Genomic DNA, 18,422 nt, shown 5'->3' on the forward strand with positions numbered 1-18,422 from the left:
GTAACTTTTGTTACTCCCATCATTTTGACTCCAGATGTGAAACTGATTTTGAGTGGACCAAGGCCCCCACCATAAAGCACATTTTTAGCATAAACTCTCTGGTGTGGATCAAGGCTCCCAGTAAGCAAAAGCACTCTTATTAAGTAGAGTATTTCAAAGGCTTAAATGCTAACTCCCATGAGTTGGGCTAGAGCCAAACCTTTTTTGGGAATATCAGTATTTGTGTAATAATGATATAAGGAATGTGATGCTTTGGCATTGTAAATGAAATAAAAATTGTAAATTTTCCACCTGGAAAATCTATGTAGCTCAGCAAACCAATATTTTTCAAATGACCATTGCATAATGCTACAAAATACATATGAGTAAATGACAGACCAATGGATTTAATGGAATGGAGTATAGATGTTTTTAAGTATGGTCAGATTGAACATTTCATCTAAATTAAAAGTAACTATGTTAGGTTATATCTTTATGTACTGTGAAACAAAACATACAGCAACAGATTAAATGCAGAAATGGATATGAAAATCTAGCTGTTGTTATTAAGTTATATATTAAAGAGTTGTGCAAAATGTAAAATAGTGCTACTCTTTACATAATTTTGTTATGAAAAATGTTTTATGTAAATAATACATTAGCCATATTAACAATAACCCCATCATCTGTTATTTTAAAATTCATATTTAAATTGTTTAAAATATATTTTTAATTTTTCCATTTTTAAGTTGTACTAGTTTGGAGGCAGAATTTAAAGATCTCTATAGTGGGATGGGAGGACTATGCCGGCTGAGGAAATAGTTTGAGTGGGAGAACACAAGACTTCTTTAATTTGGCTAGATAATGTGGATTCCAGTAAGGGATTATGACTTTAGAATTTATGTGTAGGCTAGGGCTATTATCTTTATGTCATTGTGCCAGGTGATAGAGAATTGTGAATATGATTTACTTGTTCCCAGTGTCCTTAAGTACCTTTGATTTAGTGGTGAAAATGACTAACAGAAAAAACACCTCCCAAAAAAGAACTAAGCAAGGGACATGATATAAGATTAATTGTGAACAATCAAGGAGATGACACTTTAACTAGGCACTGAATAATGAGATGAATTTCTTTAGGCAAAGAGTTGGCAATACGGGCATTTCAGATTAAAATAATAGTATGATCAAAGGGATAGAAGCTTGAAAGTGCATGATTGGTATGTTTAGGAAGTGGCAAGTAGTCCAGTGGAAATTGGCCAAGATTACTGAATGAATACCATGGATTTCAATTTATAAGCGATGGGACTGTTTAATATCTCAGTTCAAGTTTTGATTTGTGATTTACGGCTTAGCCATAATATTAGAATATTACAGGTGTATAAGGAGATAGACAATCAGTAAACTGGAAGATCTTTTGTGGGAATTATTACTGGATACTATGAGAAAGGATATTGACAGGAAAAGGAAATGATAAGATGGAACAAAGAGCATTGAGAAAGTGGGATTCCTAAAAAGGCTTTTTGACTGATTGAATATGAAAGAAATAGGACAGAGGAGTAAGACAGATAAACTCATGAGAAGTTTGCAGTATGTTGAATTGGATGTATTTTTTTAACCTTATAAAACAGCAGATGTTCTAATAGCTTGGTTGACTGGATTGATGTAAAGATAAAAAGTAGAAGAGGAAGGCTGTAGGAAGACTATGACTATGAGGTCTTTTTTTTTTTTTTTTTAATATGTTGGATTTAATTGTTAGTTGAGATATCCAGATTGAAAGATTCACCAGCTGATAGAAATGCAATACTGTCTTTAAAGTTGATGGGAGAGTTAGAAATGATTTACATTGTTGAACACTTTTTATCATGATACTGGATAAAAACAATGGTATATTTGTGACCTAGATTATATAAGTGGTAACTTTAAAGTTTGTTTTGGAGCTCTTAAACAAAACCTCCTTAAATACACTTTTTGAGATGACGTTTGGGGTCAAGGCAGAGTGTTTCCAAATTATTTAAAATACAAAGGGTTTTAATTAAGATGATTATATTATTTTAGTTGTCTTATTTACTCTTCAAAATGAATATAGAATCATATCACAGCTGCTGTTAATGGTACAGGTAAAAGCTATTATGTATGGTTTGGTGAGGAATTTCAGAGAACAACTTGAATCTGGAGTTAATATAGCATATAGAGTACTGTTTAATATCTCTTGTTGGAGTAGGCATGATGGTACACTCCTACAATCCAAACTATTTGGGAGGCTGAAGCAAAAGGATCACAATTTCAATGCCAGCCTGGGATGCTTAGTGAGACCTTGTCTCAAAATAAATGGGGGATAAAATGACCTGAGATAGAGCTTAGTGGTAGAGTGCTTACCTACCACATGCAAGGCCCTGGGTTAAATTCATAGCACTATAAAAACAAACCCAAAATAAAGAACAACAGACAAACAAACAAAAGCTCTTCATATAATAATGCTTGTATAGAAGAGGATTGAACAATTGTTTTTTGTATTACTTTATGTAGCAAACGAGAAATGGTGACTTGAGAATATCAGCCTGTTAGCTTTTCTATTACAGTAAAGTACACTATAAGTGAAAGAAAAGTTTAGTTTTTAAAAATTAATACGTATACTGGTACTTCAGCAATTCCTTTCACTCTGAGTGTCTTTTTTCTCCAAGATTTCTAGACCTTTCTTACAGACATTAAAAACTGAGTGGAGTGTGGAGTGTTGGAATAAGAAAGTTGCAATATCCTTGGTGTATCTATGTTTTTCCCAGTTTTGGGGGAACTTCTGCACATAAACAATCAAAGCCTCTCATTATTATAGATGCAAAAAGCTGGTTTCTGGTAACTATGGACTAATTTCTTCTTCCATGTGGGAAACGATCTTTGGAATTAATACTACTCTACAATGTCAAAGAGGATGAGTTTCTGGGGAAAAGTTACCTGAATGTACTACTTGGATACTACAAATTTGTGATAACTTTTTCAGTGCCTTTAAAGTGGCTCTGCAGAGCTTTTATTCATATTTTCCAGACTTCTAATATATTTTTTATTTTAACATACTGCTGAAAGCCTACTTCCTTCTTCATGTCCTTGACTACTACTTTATTGAGGCAGTTGAATATTGGGAGTTGAGTATTTTCAAGTTCATTTATCCCTTTACTTACTTGAGACCTTAAAAAATTAAACTAGAATTAGACTGAGGTTTCTTCCTTCACAGAAAGTTTCATCTCAAAATAATTTTCTCTACTTTTTGCCTTCAGGCAGTTTTATATTTGGCCTTTTCCATTCCAGGATTGCAAATAATATCTCTTTATCCATTGTCTTTTGTCTCTTCTGTTTTTAAGGAAAGATAATCTTTCTCTTTAATAAAACTGACCATTATTCACGTAGTTGCAGAAAGGATGGAAACAGTATGAAAAAGGAAAGAGTGCCTGAATTAATCCATGAAGAAATGGAAAATTGAGGAATAATCTGAAATAAGTTGTAAGTGCAGTCTATAAATGGGCAATAGCTATATGGTTAGGGAGATGGGAACTAATCAAAGTTGATTTTGAAGTTTTTAGTTTGGCACTAGGAAGGATGCTGTTGGCTATTAAAAATATGAATGAATAAAGAAGAAGAGCAGCAGGTATGTGCACCTGTGTATATTTATAGAGGTTGCAGTTTTTTAGATGCAGCTACATTCTCAAGATAAAGTTTCTTAACAGGTAACTTACCGCTGGAGCTTAGAGGGGAAGTCAGATTTAGAGAGGGAAATGTGGAAATTATCTTCATAGAGGTTATAGTTTGAACTGAAATTCATAGGAAATGCCTTAATTTTAGGATGACCTTTGAGTAAATCATAATTTTTTTCACTTCATTTATTAAAAATGAGAAAGCATATAGGGAGAAAAGTAATGTTTAAAACAGTGCCTGACCCACTGTAGTAAGTGCTTAAAAAATCATTGTTTGATGAATAAATAAATACAATTTGTTTCGGATACAGGGTATGTCCAAGAAAATAATAAACATATTTTGGAGAAGTTTGAGTGTTACAGTAGATAATATCCATCCTCACACCCCTAATAGGGTTATTGCTGAGACCAGTTTAGAGGGTAGGTCTGAAATATTTTTAACTTTAAAATTTTTCTATGAGTATATTTCTGTTTGAGGAACTGAAAGAAATTTAGCAAGATTATAAATCTCTAATTTGAAAGCTTATGTTGTTTCCATTTCCTCTTAAATAATAGTTAAGTTTATAAGGTATACTTTGAATGTTTAAAAGTATTTTGTTCATATATCTGTCCATAAATCATAAATTTTTTTTGTCTGATTTTCTCTCTTCCTGTGATATTATTGTTGCCTACTTTCTCAATTCTTTGCTTTTTCCAAGTAAGTTGTCACTAATCTTATAGGTTTCGGTTTGGTTTATACATCTGCTTTTGTCAGGAAGGGTATACTAAAATCTTAAGATTGAGACAGATGTTTTCTATGTGCCCCTATACCCTACTACTTATTATACAAGATTGTAATATCTTGTTTGTTTTCTCCTCTGTATTATAAACTTCCATGTCATAGTGCTCTTCAGTGTTTGCTGCTGTATTTTTACAATAAACCATAATGAGTGGCATCCAGTTTTTTGGAGATGGACTAAATGAAAGGTACTATTAGGAGCTGGTGGCCCATGCCTATAAGCCCCACTACTGGGGATGCTGAGGTAGGAGGATCATTTTTTCAAGGCCAGCGTTAGCAATTTACCAACACCCTATCTTAAAAAAAAAAAAAAAAAAAAAAGTTAAATTTGCTTTTAGCCTTCAAGTTCAATGGTTTAAAGATATTTCTTAAAATAAAGGTTAAGTGTTTTAGTTGCATTAGGTACCTAATGAACCAATATACTTTCCAAAGTTTAAGATTGAACATTGTCAAGAAAAATAAGTTTTTTTTTCTTTTTAAGTAAAGGATTACTTCAAGGTAGTGTACAGTGATGTTGCAACAGTGCATTGGACCAGATGGTCACAAGTCATTTCCTTGCCCTGTCTTCATGTGCTGAGTAGTATGATACTGTAATTGTCGAAGTTCTAAGAAAAACATATCTGTAAAAATTAACAGCTTTTTTTTTAAGAATTCAAAGTACACAGATATAATAAAAGATCAGAAGATGTGATATAGGACCTGATCTTAGCTTTCTGCTATGTGGTAGTGTACTATTTCTGTCTGTCTGTCTGTCTCTCTCTTTTTCAACACTTGATTACTGCATGATATTTTTGAGAGGTGTGACTTTTTCTATTTTGCATTATCTTTCTAGGATGATGGGAGTTAATAGGGAGTGAAAAATGGTGCAATCTTGGTTGAGTGAATTTCAGTATAAACTAACACATGGATTCTTAATTTTGATATTAGTCTTTCAGCAGACTTAATTTTGGGTGGATAGAACATATAGGACGGTGTTGTTTCTCTAGAAATACTTCCTCAAAAGCAAAACCTGTTTTTGGACTCTGTAAATATGTTATCTATTGCAAAAGAAAATGTATTTCAGTGGGCTGTGGTTGTAGCTCAGTGGTAGAGCGCTTGTGTAGCATGTATGAGGCACTGGGTTTGAACTTTAGCACCACATAAAAATAAATAAAACATCAATTTTTTATCTACAACTAAAAAAAATTCAAAAAAGAAAATTATTTATGCTCTACCTTTAGGTAGTTTGGTCTGAGGTACATAAATACATTCACGCACGTGTGTGTGTATACCTTTGTATGTACCTTTTCCACATTCTCACTAGCAATTATTGTTATTTGTATTCTTTCAACTTTTTTGAATCAGTGCATTATTATTATACATAACATAACACTCTTGATATCTGCCTTGAACATACCAAGAGTATCCAGTGTATACATACAAGTATTTCTTGTCAAGTTTAAGTAATGTACATAGTTGGTCAAAGGTTTACTATACTTATTTTGCCATCTTTGTTATGAACATGCACATAACATCATTGGATCAATCTCATTCGCTGGTACTTTCCTTTTCCCTTTCTTCTTCCCTCCCTCTAATATGCTTGTGCCCTTCTATTATTATTGTTGTTATTTAATCACTGCATTATCATTATATATATGTAGCAGGATTCATTGTGGTATATTCATATAAGGACATAGCATAATTTGGTTAATTTTGTTCCCTAGTACTTCCCTATGCCTCCCTGCCTCCCTCCTAGTTGGTCCCCTTCCTATACTCTGTTGGTCTTCCAAATGAGTCCACATTGGTCCCCAAAATCTATTTTGGTGAGATTCTGCCCTCTTTTATTTGTTTATTTTTTTTATTAACCCCCATCGCCAGCTTCAACATACGAGAAAGAATTTTCTACCCTTGACTTTCTGAGTCAGTTATGATGTTCCCATCCATGTACTGGAAAATGACATAATTTTATTCTTCTTTATGGCTGAGTAAAACTTTGTTATTTATTTATATATATATATATATATATATATATATATATACATATATATATATATACCAAATTTTCATTATCTATTTGTTGATGAGCATCTAGGCTGGTTCTATAACTTGGCTCTTGTGAATTGTACTGCTATAAACATTGGTATGCATGTATCATTATAATAGGCTGATTTTAGTTTCTTTGGATAAATACCAAGGAGTTGTGGTTCCATTTCTAGTCTTTTTAGGAATCTCCATACTGCTTTCCAAAGAGATTGTATTAGTTTGCAGGGCCACTAATGAAATATATGTACCTTTTCCACATTCTCACTAGCAATTATTGTTATTTGTATTCTTTCAACTTTTTTGAATCAGTGCATTATTATTATACATAACAATTGAATTCATTTTGACACAATTGTACACTCATGAAATTTTATTTACTCCATTTTAGTCCCCAGTTCCCCCTCACCTACACCTTTCCCTTCCCCTATTTTCCTTTTACTCTACTAATGTTCCTTTCAGTTGTTTATTTTTGATTGATGCTTTATACATGTACATAAAGGTAGAGTTTACTGTGATATGTTTATATGTCCATAGTATGACTTTTGTTAAATTTATTATTCATCTTCTCCCCTTTCCTATCCCTCCTCCTTCCCTCTTGATCTACTTTTTCTACTCCACTGATGTTCCCATTATATTCATGATATCTGATTCCTTCTCCAACCACTGTCTTTTCCTTATTTTGCTCTAGCTTCTGCATATAAGAGAAAACATTAGACCCTTGATTTTCTGAGTCTGGCATATTTCACATAGTATGATGTACCCATGTACCAGTAAATACCATTATTTTAGTCTTATTTATGGCTGAGTAAAGCCATTTTCTTTACCCATTCATCTACTGAGGAGCATCTGAGCTGGTTTCATAATTTGGCTATTGTGAATTGTGCTGCTATAAACTTTGATGTAGCTATATCACTGTTGTATGCTGATTGTAGTTCTTTTGGATAAATTCCAAGGAGTGGGATAGCTGGATCATATGGTAGTTCCATTCCTAGATTTCTGAGTAATCTCCATATTCCTTTCAAGGTTGTACTAATTCATAGTCCTACTAGCAATGTTATTATTTGTATTCTTGATGGTTGTCCACATCCTTGCCAGCATTTGTTATTATTTGTATTCTTGATGGTTGCCATTTTAACTGCAGTGAGATGAAACCTCATTGTGGTTTTGATTGCATTTCTCTGATTGCTGAGAATGTTGAATATTTTTTCATATATTTGCTGGCCATTTGTATTTCTTTTTTTGAGAAATGTCTGTTTAGATCATTTGTTCATTTATTGATTGGGTTATTTGGGGGGCGTTAAGTTTTATGAGTTCTTTACATATGCTGGATATTAATTTCTTATTGGAAGAATACCTGGAAAAAAATGCAATGACATTTTTCACAGAACCGGAGGAAATAATTCTAAAATTGTAGGGAAAGAAAAAAATCCGGAATAGCCAAAGCAATACTGAGCTATGACAGTAATGCTGGAAGCATCATAATTTCTGATCTCAAATTATACTGCATAGCTATAGGAACAAAACTGTATGGTACTGGCACAAAAGCAGACTTGAAGACCATGTAATAGAATAAAAGACACAGAGGCAAATCCACATAAATACAGCCAAAAATTTGTCTGATCTTGACAAATTTTTCAAAAATATACATTGAAAGAAAGATAGTTTTTTTACAAATGATGCTGGGAAAACTTGAATTATCTATATGTAGAAGAATGAAACTAGATTCCCTATCTCTCATTCTGCAAAAAAATCAACTGGAAGTGGACCAAAGACCTAGGAATTAGACCAGTAACACTGCAACTAGTAGAAGAAAACATTGGGTCAACACTCCCAACATGTTGACACAGGCAGCAAGTTCCTTAACAAGACTCCTAAAGTTCAAGAAATACAACCAGGATGAATATGTGGAATGGCTTCAAATTAAAAAGTTTATGCACAACAAAGGAAATGACTAAAAGCATGAAGAGAGAGCCTACAGAATGGGAGAAAATCTTTGTTGGCTACTATTTTTCTTTACCTTTAGCTCAGCCTATAAGATTATAGGAACTGTTTGTTAAAAAGGAAATAAGGAACGTTAGATTTATAGTCAGCAAATATATACTTTGTACAATAATCTGAAATAACCAGTTTAATTTCAGAAAAGACATGTATAAGTGTGTATAAGATTGAGAGTTGCAGAAGACCTTTATGAGTAGGCATACAACCACTTGATTCATGTGAGAGGAAATTTTCTGGCAATTGGGATTTCTGCATATATGTTTTTCAATAAGAACTCTGGTGTCAACAGGGGTTGGGTGGGGCGGAAGGGGGCATGTCTATAATTCCAGCTACTTGGGAGGCCAAGGCAGGAAGATGGTAAGTTCGATGCTAGCCTGGGGAAGTTTAGGGAGACCTTATCTCAAACTACAATTTTAAAAAAGGCTGGGGGTGTAGTTCAGTGGTAGAGTACTCATGGATGACACAATGGGTTCAATATGTAATAACAACAAAAACCTTGTGCCTACCAGTAATATAAATAAAAGGAAGAGCATATTAGAAAGTAATCTGTTGGGAAATTCAGTTTATTTTCCTTTTTATTAAAAAGCAAGTCTGTAGATATTAGCATTATTTTAGTTGTTTTCTACTGTGGTAGACAGTTTCCATTTAGGATTGTCAAGTTAGTTTTAAATTATTGTACAATTTGAATGAAGTGTCTGTTTATATTCACATTGGTTGCTTTTTCATTGTGTAGATTTCTCTATTATTTCCCATCAGGGAAGACAAATTAAAAAGTGCAAATATCCTCTGAGGCTTCTCAGATATACTCCAACAGTACATGGCACACATTAATAAAGACTATTAATGCGATTTGACATTTAAAAGTAGAACAATTCCTAAACTTATCTAAGGTGTCTCTTTTATTGTTCTTTTATGTAATGTGTAGTTTTATTTTGGATGTTAGGATATCTTAGATAAATTAACTTGTGATTTTAATAAAATGAAATCAGGGACTCTATATCCACCTGTAAGATTTCTTGACAAAAATTTGCAAAATTAGCTGAGGGGATAGGCATTTTACTTCTTGAACTTACTGTTTCTTTTCTCCATCTTTCTTAAAAGAGAGAGACACACAGAAAAAGAGGGATAATTTATTTTTAAAATAGGAAGGAAGACATTAAGTATTTTTTATTAAAGTGTTATATTAGACAAATTTAAGTCACAGCACCTAAAATACATATCATCCTTGCCATCTCTCCAAAGAATATATGCACCTTGGGAAAACAGTAGGGCTGTTTAAGGATTTCCTGTGGAATTACAAAGACAAATGGAAAAATTTCTAGTTTATGAATACAATGGCATGTCCTACCCTAATTAGATTAATATGTATAATCTGTGATGTTCAAAAACCAGTTTTTTTAAGAGAGGGGGGATTTTTAAATATTTATTTATTTATTTTTTAGTTTTTGGCGGACACAACATCTTTATTTGTATGTGGTGCTGAGGATCGAACCCAGCGCCGCGCACCTGCCTGGCGAGCGCGCTACCTCTTGAGCCACAACCCCAGCCCCAAAAACCAGTTTTGAAAGTAGTTTTCTCCTAAAATCAGTGCTTTAATAGAAACAAAGATTAGTTTCTTCTTTTCCCAAAATTAAATGGACAGTAAGCAAGACTGGAAAAAAGGAAGATAATTAGGACTTAAGATAGTTTCCAGTTGGATCATCTTCAGGTAGCAGTCATAAAATCTGAGAGTTTTCATTGATAAAGTTACATATTCAGTTTTATAGACTTTAGTGCCCTTTATTCCCCCTTGATATTGGTTTAATAATAATTAAGTTAATGTTTAGTGGGATTCTACTATATGTATTATCCTCATCTAACCATCTTTATATGTTTTAGCTCATTGAATAATACAGGTTGAGTATTCCCTATCTGAAATGCTTGGGACCAGAATTTTATGTCAGATTTTGAAGTTTTTCAGGTTTTTCATAGACTTTACTGGTTGATCATTCCTAATCCAAAATCCAAAGTCTGAAATGTTCTAAAATCTGAAAATTTTTGAGTGTCACATCAGTGTTAAAAGTTTTGGATTTCAAAGTGTTTGGGATTCTAGATTTTTGGATTATGTATGCTCATCCTGTAATATCAAGCCAACCTTTAATGAGGTAGGCACTGTTATCATATATCCTGTTGTAAATTAGGAAACTGGAACACAGATTAAGTAATTTGCAACAGGTAGGTGGCAGAGCTGTGATGGAAAGTTCCAGAGTCTTTACTCTTAACCATTATACTCCATAGCATATGTGATATTTTTTGTTTTTGTATTTTATGAAAGGAGTTTAGAATGAGTATTTAATTTATACTGAGGTTGAATCAAATTATTTTCCTTATTTTTACAAGTGATAGTAATTGCATAAAAATATATAGTCTTTCTCATATCTGTGAAGAAACTTTCTGACAATTTGTATCTAGTAAGTCTTGGTCCTCTATTGGTCAGTTTAGTTTCTTTTGGAACAAATTTAGGGGATGTCAGTATAACCATCCTTCTTTGAGTTGTATTAGCCTAAACTATTTTCATATTCTTTTTGGATATGCATAATAGCCCTCAAAGATCAGAACTCAGTGAACACTTTTTTTTTTTTTTAAACATCGGCAAGAAAGTTAAACTAAATAACTTGTGTTTTACATCATTATGTTTTATGATTTAATACTTCTTCCCCCAGTCAGGAAACACTTTTGAAAATTATTCCTATCTCTGAGTTACAATTGCCATAAATCTCAGCAGATTTGTAAAGTTCAGGTGATTGGACTTGCCATTACATTATTTTAGTAATCTCGTGTTATACTCAAAATATCCTTATATTTCCAATGTAGCACTTTTGACTGTGTTTGAAGTTTTAAATATTCTGGATCCCAATTGAAATCCCCCCACAACTTTATTTAAAAACAATCACCAGCTACCCTTAAAAGAGATATAATAAGGCCTTGACTGTAAACACTTGGACATAAGTGGGGTTGATTAAGTATTTTCTTTTATTTCTTTGTAATGCTGCTGCTATAACTGTTTGCAAAGGCAGAAAGCCTAGCATATTTTTTTTAACTGAATATTTTAGATATCCATAGGGAACTGTCTATTCTTGGGGAGTATCGTATCTTTGTTATTGAGCATGTGTTTTTTTAAGAAGCAATATTCCATATCATTTTATATCTAAAATAAAATTGCATTATAGATATAAGAAAGTTAAAAGTAGCAATTTTTTGGCTTCTGGAGTTCAGTAGAAAATATGATCATGAGGAACTGCTGCTACCTTAGGGACTCTGAGTCTCTTGAATGTTTATAAAAAGAGATTTATGGATGAAAAAAGATTGAGAAGCATTGTTTTTGAGTAAAAGGCCTAGGTTTTAATTGATATAGAAATTTAGTTGGGGGGTTGGGGTTGTGACTCAGTGGTAGAGCGCTCACTTAGCATATGCGAGACCCTGGGTTCGAACTTCAGCATCACATATAAATAAATAAATTAAATAAAGGTATTGTGTCAACTACAACTGAAAAATATTAAATAAAAAAAAAGATATTTAGTTGGGTTCTATAAATCTGTGAAATGTCTGAATTAAATCCTACCTCACTATTATTTGTAAAATATTTGTTTTGGTTGCATATTATATTGATATATGCGATTTAAGTGACTTTTTAAAATCTAATATGTTAACTATTATTTTGATTTTTTAAATGGGATACAGACTTCATGTATCAATGTAGTTAAAGTGCTTTTTCTGCTTTAAAAGTAAGTTACAAGGGATTGGGGCTATAGCTCAATGGCAGAGTGCTTGCCTAGCATGTGCGAGGCAATGGGTTCAATCCTTAGCACCATATACAAATAAAATAAAGGTATTCTGTCCACCTACAACTACCAAAAAAAAAAAAAAATAAATAAAAATAAGTAGTAGTTACAAGTATCTGGGCAGAGGCATTTAAAATATTTTTGTTGCTAGGATTCACCATGATAATTCGAAGTAAACAATAAAAATAGTTAAAATTCCCATACTTAATTTTACTTGGTTTTCCCAGACCAGCTAGAGGTTTGTAGTATTAAAATATTTTAGAACTTTTTGAGGAGCCGGTCAATTACATATATTCTAGAAGATGATTGATTGATGGATAACTTAATTGCAGTTTATAGTCATAATCAAGAATTGACATATTTTACTTTGTTTCTTTAGAGTTACATACTTTTGGCATAAAAGGGAATCAACAATATTCAGGAAATAAAGTTGTTTAATGTCTGTTTTGAACTGATTACCTATTTTTTAAAAATATTTTTTTAATTGCAGATGGACATAATACCTTAGTTTATTTATTTATTTTCATGTGGTGCTGAGGATCAAACCCAGTGCCTCACACTTGCCAGGCAAGCACCCTACCACTGAGCCAAGGCCCCATTCCTGATTACCCATTTTAATGCTAAAATGTTGACATACATAAAGGTAAACACTGAAAGACCAACTTGTGTAATACTCCATGAAATTTTGTATCATCTTATGCTAAATTTACAAAGTGGAGATTAAACAAAATCTTTTAATCTTATTATTTTGCCTAAAACACAGAAGAAATTTAACAATCTTAAGTTAACAAAAATAATGGTTTGCTTAAAATTTTTCTTAATTTTTTCTTCCTTTGATGTGTAAATCTGCTTTGTGGAATATCTCCACAGCATTAGGTAATGAAAAAAATCTATATTTTATATTCTAAGAATGTCTCATACTTTCATAATTAAATAAATTTCTAGCCTGAAATTTCAAACTTCTGTCTTCATATGTCATTAAATTTGAACTCTTGGAAGGGACCTTTAGTGATCTCTAGTTATTGTCTTTTTACTTGAGCCTCGAGGGGGTACTGGGAATTGAACTCAGTGGCAGTCAACCACTGAGCCTAATCCCTAGCCCTATTTTGTATTTTATTTAGAGACAGGGTCTCACTGAGTTGCTTAGTGCCTTGCTTTTGCTGAGACTGGCTTTGAATTTGTGATCCTCATACGCCACTGGGATTACAGGCATGCACCACTGCACCCAGCTAACTTAATTTTTCCTTTTAGATTAAAAAAAGTGATAAAAATGAAACAGCTCTTGAAAGTAAAATTTACTTTGTCAATCACATTAAAGATAATGAGATATGAGATTGTTTTTTCCCTTCTTACAGTTTATAATTACGTTTTTCTTATTAGGTTATAATGACAGTACGATTGTCTTATTATTTTATTTGCAATTTTATGCACAGACCTCTAAATAAATAGGCTTGTTTTTAGAAGAAAACAAAAGATAATTCTTTTGAGAAATTCTCAATTTTGTGAATTTAAAAAACCAAACTAGAATTTAAAAAACAAACTAGTCAAGGATAATCTTTCATTGTATCAGGCTTATAAAAATAGAGTAGTACAACAGTTTTATTTATCATTCATGTTTTAGTCAGTGTTTTTGCTGCTGTGACTAAAAGATCTCATCAGAAAATTGTAGAGGGGGAAAAGTTTATTTGGGAGCTCATGGTTTCAGAGGTCCTGGTCCGCAGACAGTTCCTCCATTCCTCAGAGTTTGAAGTGAGGCAGAACATCATGGTGGAAAAGTGTGGTGGAGGGAAGCATCTCACATGATGATTAGGAAGCAGAGAGACTCCACTCAGATACCAAATATATAACCCAAAGGCAGCCCTTAGGGACTCCCCTCCTCTAGCCATGAAGTACATGTATTCAGTTACTGGTCAAATAATCCCCTCAGGGGATTAATTTACTGATTGGGTTGAAGCTTTCATATATAACCCAGTCATTTCTTTCTTTAAAAAAATAAAATTAGTTCTAGATGGACAGAATGCCTTTATTTGTTTACTTTTATGTGTTGCTGAGGATTGATCCCAGTGCCACACATGTACAAGGCAAGCACTCTGCCACTGAGCTACAGCCCCAGCCTCTGTCATTTCTTCTTTCAACTTTCTTGCATTGTCTCACCCATGAGGTTTTGGGGGACACCTCACTTGCAACCATAACAATTCACTTATATATTTTTGGTTTTTTTTTCTGAATACTTTAGTGAGACTACCAATACGTAAGGATAAGTTTAGCTAGCACATAAAAAAATGTAAGAATATTTTATATTTACTTTATAGGTTTACTTCTCATATAATAGTTCTCTTTCTAAGTATGTTTCTGTTTATATTGATTCATGAGGCTTTATAAGTATAGATTGAAAGCGTGGATGGTCTAGTTTTAGCTAGTTATTTAAGCAGAATATCTGATAGCTTAAAGGGACAAAGGAGCTATTTATTCCCCACATTTTATTTTTTATTTTTATAAACTTGGGAAGTTGAGTTCAAATATGTGGTCATGGAGTAGATCATGTTAGAATCAAGGGGGAATGATCAGCTTCATTTAGAAATAAGAAATTATTAAAGCAGCATCCTGGCTGTGGTGGTGTACCTCTGTAATAATTCCAGGGACTCCAGAGGTGGAGAGGAGGATGTCAGGTTCCACAGGCCAGCCTCAGCAATTTAGCAATGCCCTTGAGCAACTGGGTGAGACCCTATGTCAAACTAAAGAATAAAAAGGGATGGGGATATAGTTCAGTGGTAAAGCATCCTAGGGTTCAGTCGTCAGCTTTAAAAGAAGGAAGAAAAGATGGAAAAAATAAAAGAAGAAAGAGAAAAAAAAAGAAAAGAAAAGGAGATAAAACAAAGGAACCGCAGCCTTCAGACAGCATAATGCTTTTTTCCTGTCACAGGGCATAGACACTTAACTAAAACATTTTATTTTCTCATAGGTTCCTGTGCCTTGTTAATGTCAAGTATTGGTTCCTTAATGCATAGATTAGTTCTACATAAATCATTTCCATTTATCCATCTTTTATTTTTCTAATTGATTCCAGTAGTGTTTGTAATTTGAATAGATGAACGTGGAGGTTGGAAGATGGGTAAAAATAGAAGAATTTTTCAATTATTTTTTTAATTGTTAATGGACCTTTATTTATTTATTTATTTATTTATTTATTTATTTATTTATTTATTTATTTATATGTGGTGCTGAGTGAGAATTGAACCCAGTATCTCAAACGTGTTAGGCAAGCTCTACCACTGAGCCACAACGCCAGCCCTAGAAGAGGTTTGTGTATGATTGGACCTGAGTTTATAGAACAAACTTAAAAGTGAGTAAGTGCATATATTTAGAGAAACTGAGAAAAGGTAAACAACTGAGTTAAAATTTTAATAACTGGCTCAGAGTAAAATATAAATGTTTTAAGTTACATGTAGATATTTAAAATTTGTGGTATGTTTTTCAGCCAACTTAGTAATTTTAGGGTTGCTGTTTTTATTCTCATCTCTTTTATCTTTTTTGCTCTAGGTGGTATCATGGAAAACTTGATAGAACTATAGCAGAAGAACGCCTCAGGCAGGCAGGGAAGTCTGGCAGCTACCTTATAAGAGAGAGTGATCGGAGGCCAGGATCCTTTGTACTTTCATTTCTTAGCCAGACAAATGTTGTCAACCATTTTAGGTAAGTCTTTATTCCTATTGTGAGGTTGCATAGTATAGTTATTTTGATGCAGTATTCATAAATATGACTGCTTATGAAAATGTGAATGACCTAGTGATATTTAAGTAATAGAGGAGAAAACTTATTCTCAATTAAATGATTTAATCAGTGGTTTAGAATAGGCATTATTGAAAGGTTTACATTTTTTGCTTAAAAACATGATTATTGATCATTACTGTACTAATCCCCAAATATACTTACCACTTTTAAAGTACAAAGAATTAAAAATAAACTCTGAAAAAAATTTAAAGCTGAAATAAAAGAAATGTGTACGTTTAAGACTACAGAGTAACAAAGCACCAGAAACACTGCTTAAAAACAAGATTAGCTTCAATGTTCTGAAATTCTGTAGACATTTGCTTCAGTGAAACAGGTATATGATTTTTCAAGTACAGATACCAAAATATGTGTATAAAAATATATTTACCTATATTATTCTATTTAATTTGTGTGGGAGAAATTGAAAAAAATCATCTATTGTCAATAATGTTAACTTATAAAATATTCATGTATCTTTGATGTTTAGATTTTAAAATAAGCTTTAAGAGTATTATCATACTTCTTACATATTTACATAAAGTATAATTTTACACAATTTAATAGTAATCTAATTTAATATTTGATAGTATAATAATTTTTTAGGTAAAATTATATTTCTATATAAATTTCAAGATATCTTTGAGTGAATTTTGGGTAGAGAAAACTTACTAAAATTGCTAACTCAGTCTTAAATATGGAAAATGAAGGGGAGATAGCAGAGAATGAATTTTTAAATACTTGATTGAATTATGTAATTGAAGTTTTTAAGTCTGATATGTATTTCATATCATATGCTTCTATATGTGTATATTTTTTTTTTAAAAATAACCCCAAGTAATTTGCCTGTGGTTAAGATATTAGCAAATGATATTTTTAAAACAGGGATATACTTAAAAGAATATGAAATTTATAGTTTTATAATTTCTTTGTTAAATTTGGTCTTACAAATTGACTATAGAGGTTGGAATTATAGCTCAGTGGTACAGTGCTTGCCTGGAATGTGCTAGGACCTAGGTTTCATCCCCAGAACTACAAAAAAAAAAAAAAAAAAAAAAATTGGCTGTAAAGATTATTGTTATACTGTATTTTTTTCCTGTCCAAACAGGATTATTGCTATGTGTGGCGATTACTACATTGGTGGAAGACGTTTTTCTTCACTGTCAGACCTAATAGGTTATTATAGTCACGTTTCTTGTTTGCTTAAAGGAGAAAAACTACTTTATCCAGTTGCACCACCAGAGGCGAGTAGAACTTGACTAAAATGTCTTTGAAACTTCTTTTAAAAAAAGTATTTTTTCTTTAATTTTGTATTTAAGTAATACATTTTAAAAAAATTATTAATAGCTTCACAAATATTTTTTGAATATATTTGGAGTAATTATGATTTCATAGTGCTAATTGGGAAATGGCTGCAAAAGTTGGCTTCTACATCATGGCAGAAAGGAAATTTATATGTTGCATGTAGATTACTTAAAATTAAAAAAATCATTTTTATTACCTGATAAAACACATATTGGTTAGACTTTTGAAGGAATTTCTATAAAAACATAAAAATAAGAGCATCAAACATTTTTAAGCTTTGAGTATTTAGTCAGTAAAAATTAAGTTGAATGATACTATGGAGTATATAATGTGGACTTTATTGGCTGTAACTTTGTTTGGACATACCTCTTTGACTTTGAAGGATAGATGATTTGTCATTTTTAAATCTTGATTTTTTTTTTTAATAATTTCTAGCCAGTAGAAGATAGAAGGCGTGTGCGAGCCATTCTGCCTTATACAAAAGTACCAGACACTGATGAAATAAGGTATTTTATAATGTTTCTCATGTAGTAGGCACCAGAAATAGGCATTTCAAGCTAGGAATTGAAGATTTGTTGCTCTTAGACTAGGAAAGGTTTGGAATTTGAGGGAATAGCATATAAAAAGGTAAAACTGCCTTTATTTGGGGGTTAGTAGTTTCATACTACTGGTTTGGCTTGTCAGACTGAGAATTTGAATCTGGCTAGCCACAGTGAAAATGACAGGAGAAAGAACAGCTTTTATTACACCCTATCTCTGACAGAGTAAGGAGAGTTCTCTTATAATACATACTCTGTTTTAATTTTTATTACCCCATGACATTTATGCCTCAGCTACAAATGAAATTATAATGATAATTAAGCTTCTATATTATGTAATGAATGAATAATTTTAAATGTTAAGAATGTTATAGAACTATAGAGCATGATAGTTTTCTATTTTTATTATTTCTATATAATTTAGTTCATTCTATAATTTAATAACCAAATTATCATTGTCATTTTATAAGCTGTTTAACTCTTCAGTAGAAACTTTGTTTTTTACCTATAAGTTGTTAAGACTATTTCT

The 18,422-nt window shown here is 32.2% G+C and overlaps 1 protein-coding gene across 1 annotated transcript in view; it reads left to right on the forward strand.

The window, feature by feature from the left end:
• The window catches only part of Rasa1 (RAS p21 protein activator 1), a 106,657-nt gene that overhangs the window by 29,813 nt on the left and 58,422 nt on the right, over nucleotides 1-18,422 (forward strand). The window contains exons 2-4 of the mRNA XM_046428235.2: nucleotides 15,822-15,974; nucleotides 17,158-17,293; nucleotides 17,790-17,860. Of these exons, the coding sequence (XP_046284191.1) occupies nucleotides 15,822-15,974; nucleotides 17,158-17,293; nucleotides 17,790-17,860 (360 nt within the window). The remainder of the gene's footprint in view (nucleotides 1-15,821; nucleotides 15,975-17,157; nucleotides 17,294-17,789; nucleotides 17,861-18,422) is intronic.

The sequence above is a fragment of the Marmota monax genome, unplaced genomic scaffold, assembly GCF_021218885.2.
Source record: "Marmota monax isolate L192 unplaced genomic scaffold, Marmota_monax_Labrador192_F-V1.1 WCK01_AAM20220418_F8-fsc00018, whole genome shotgun sequence".
NCBI lineage: Eukaryota > Metazoa > Chordata > Mammalia > Rodentia > Sciuridae > Marmota > Marmota monax.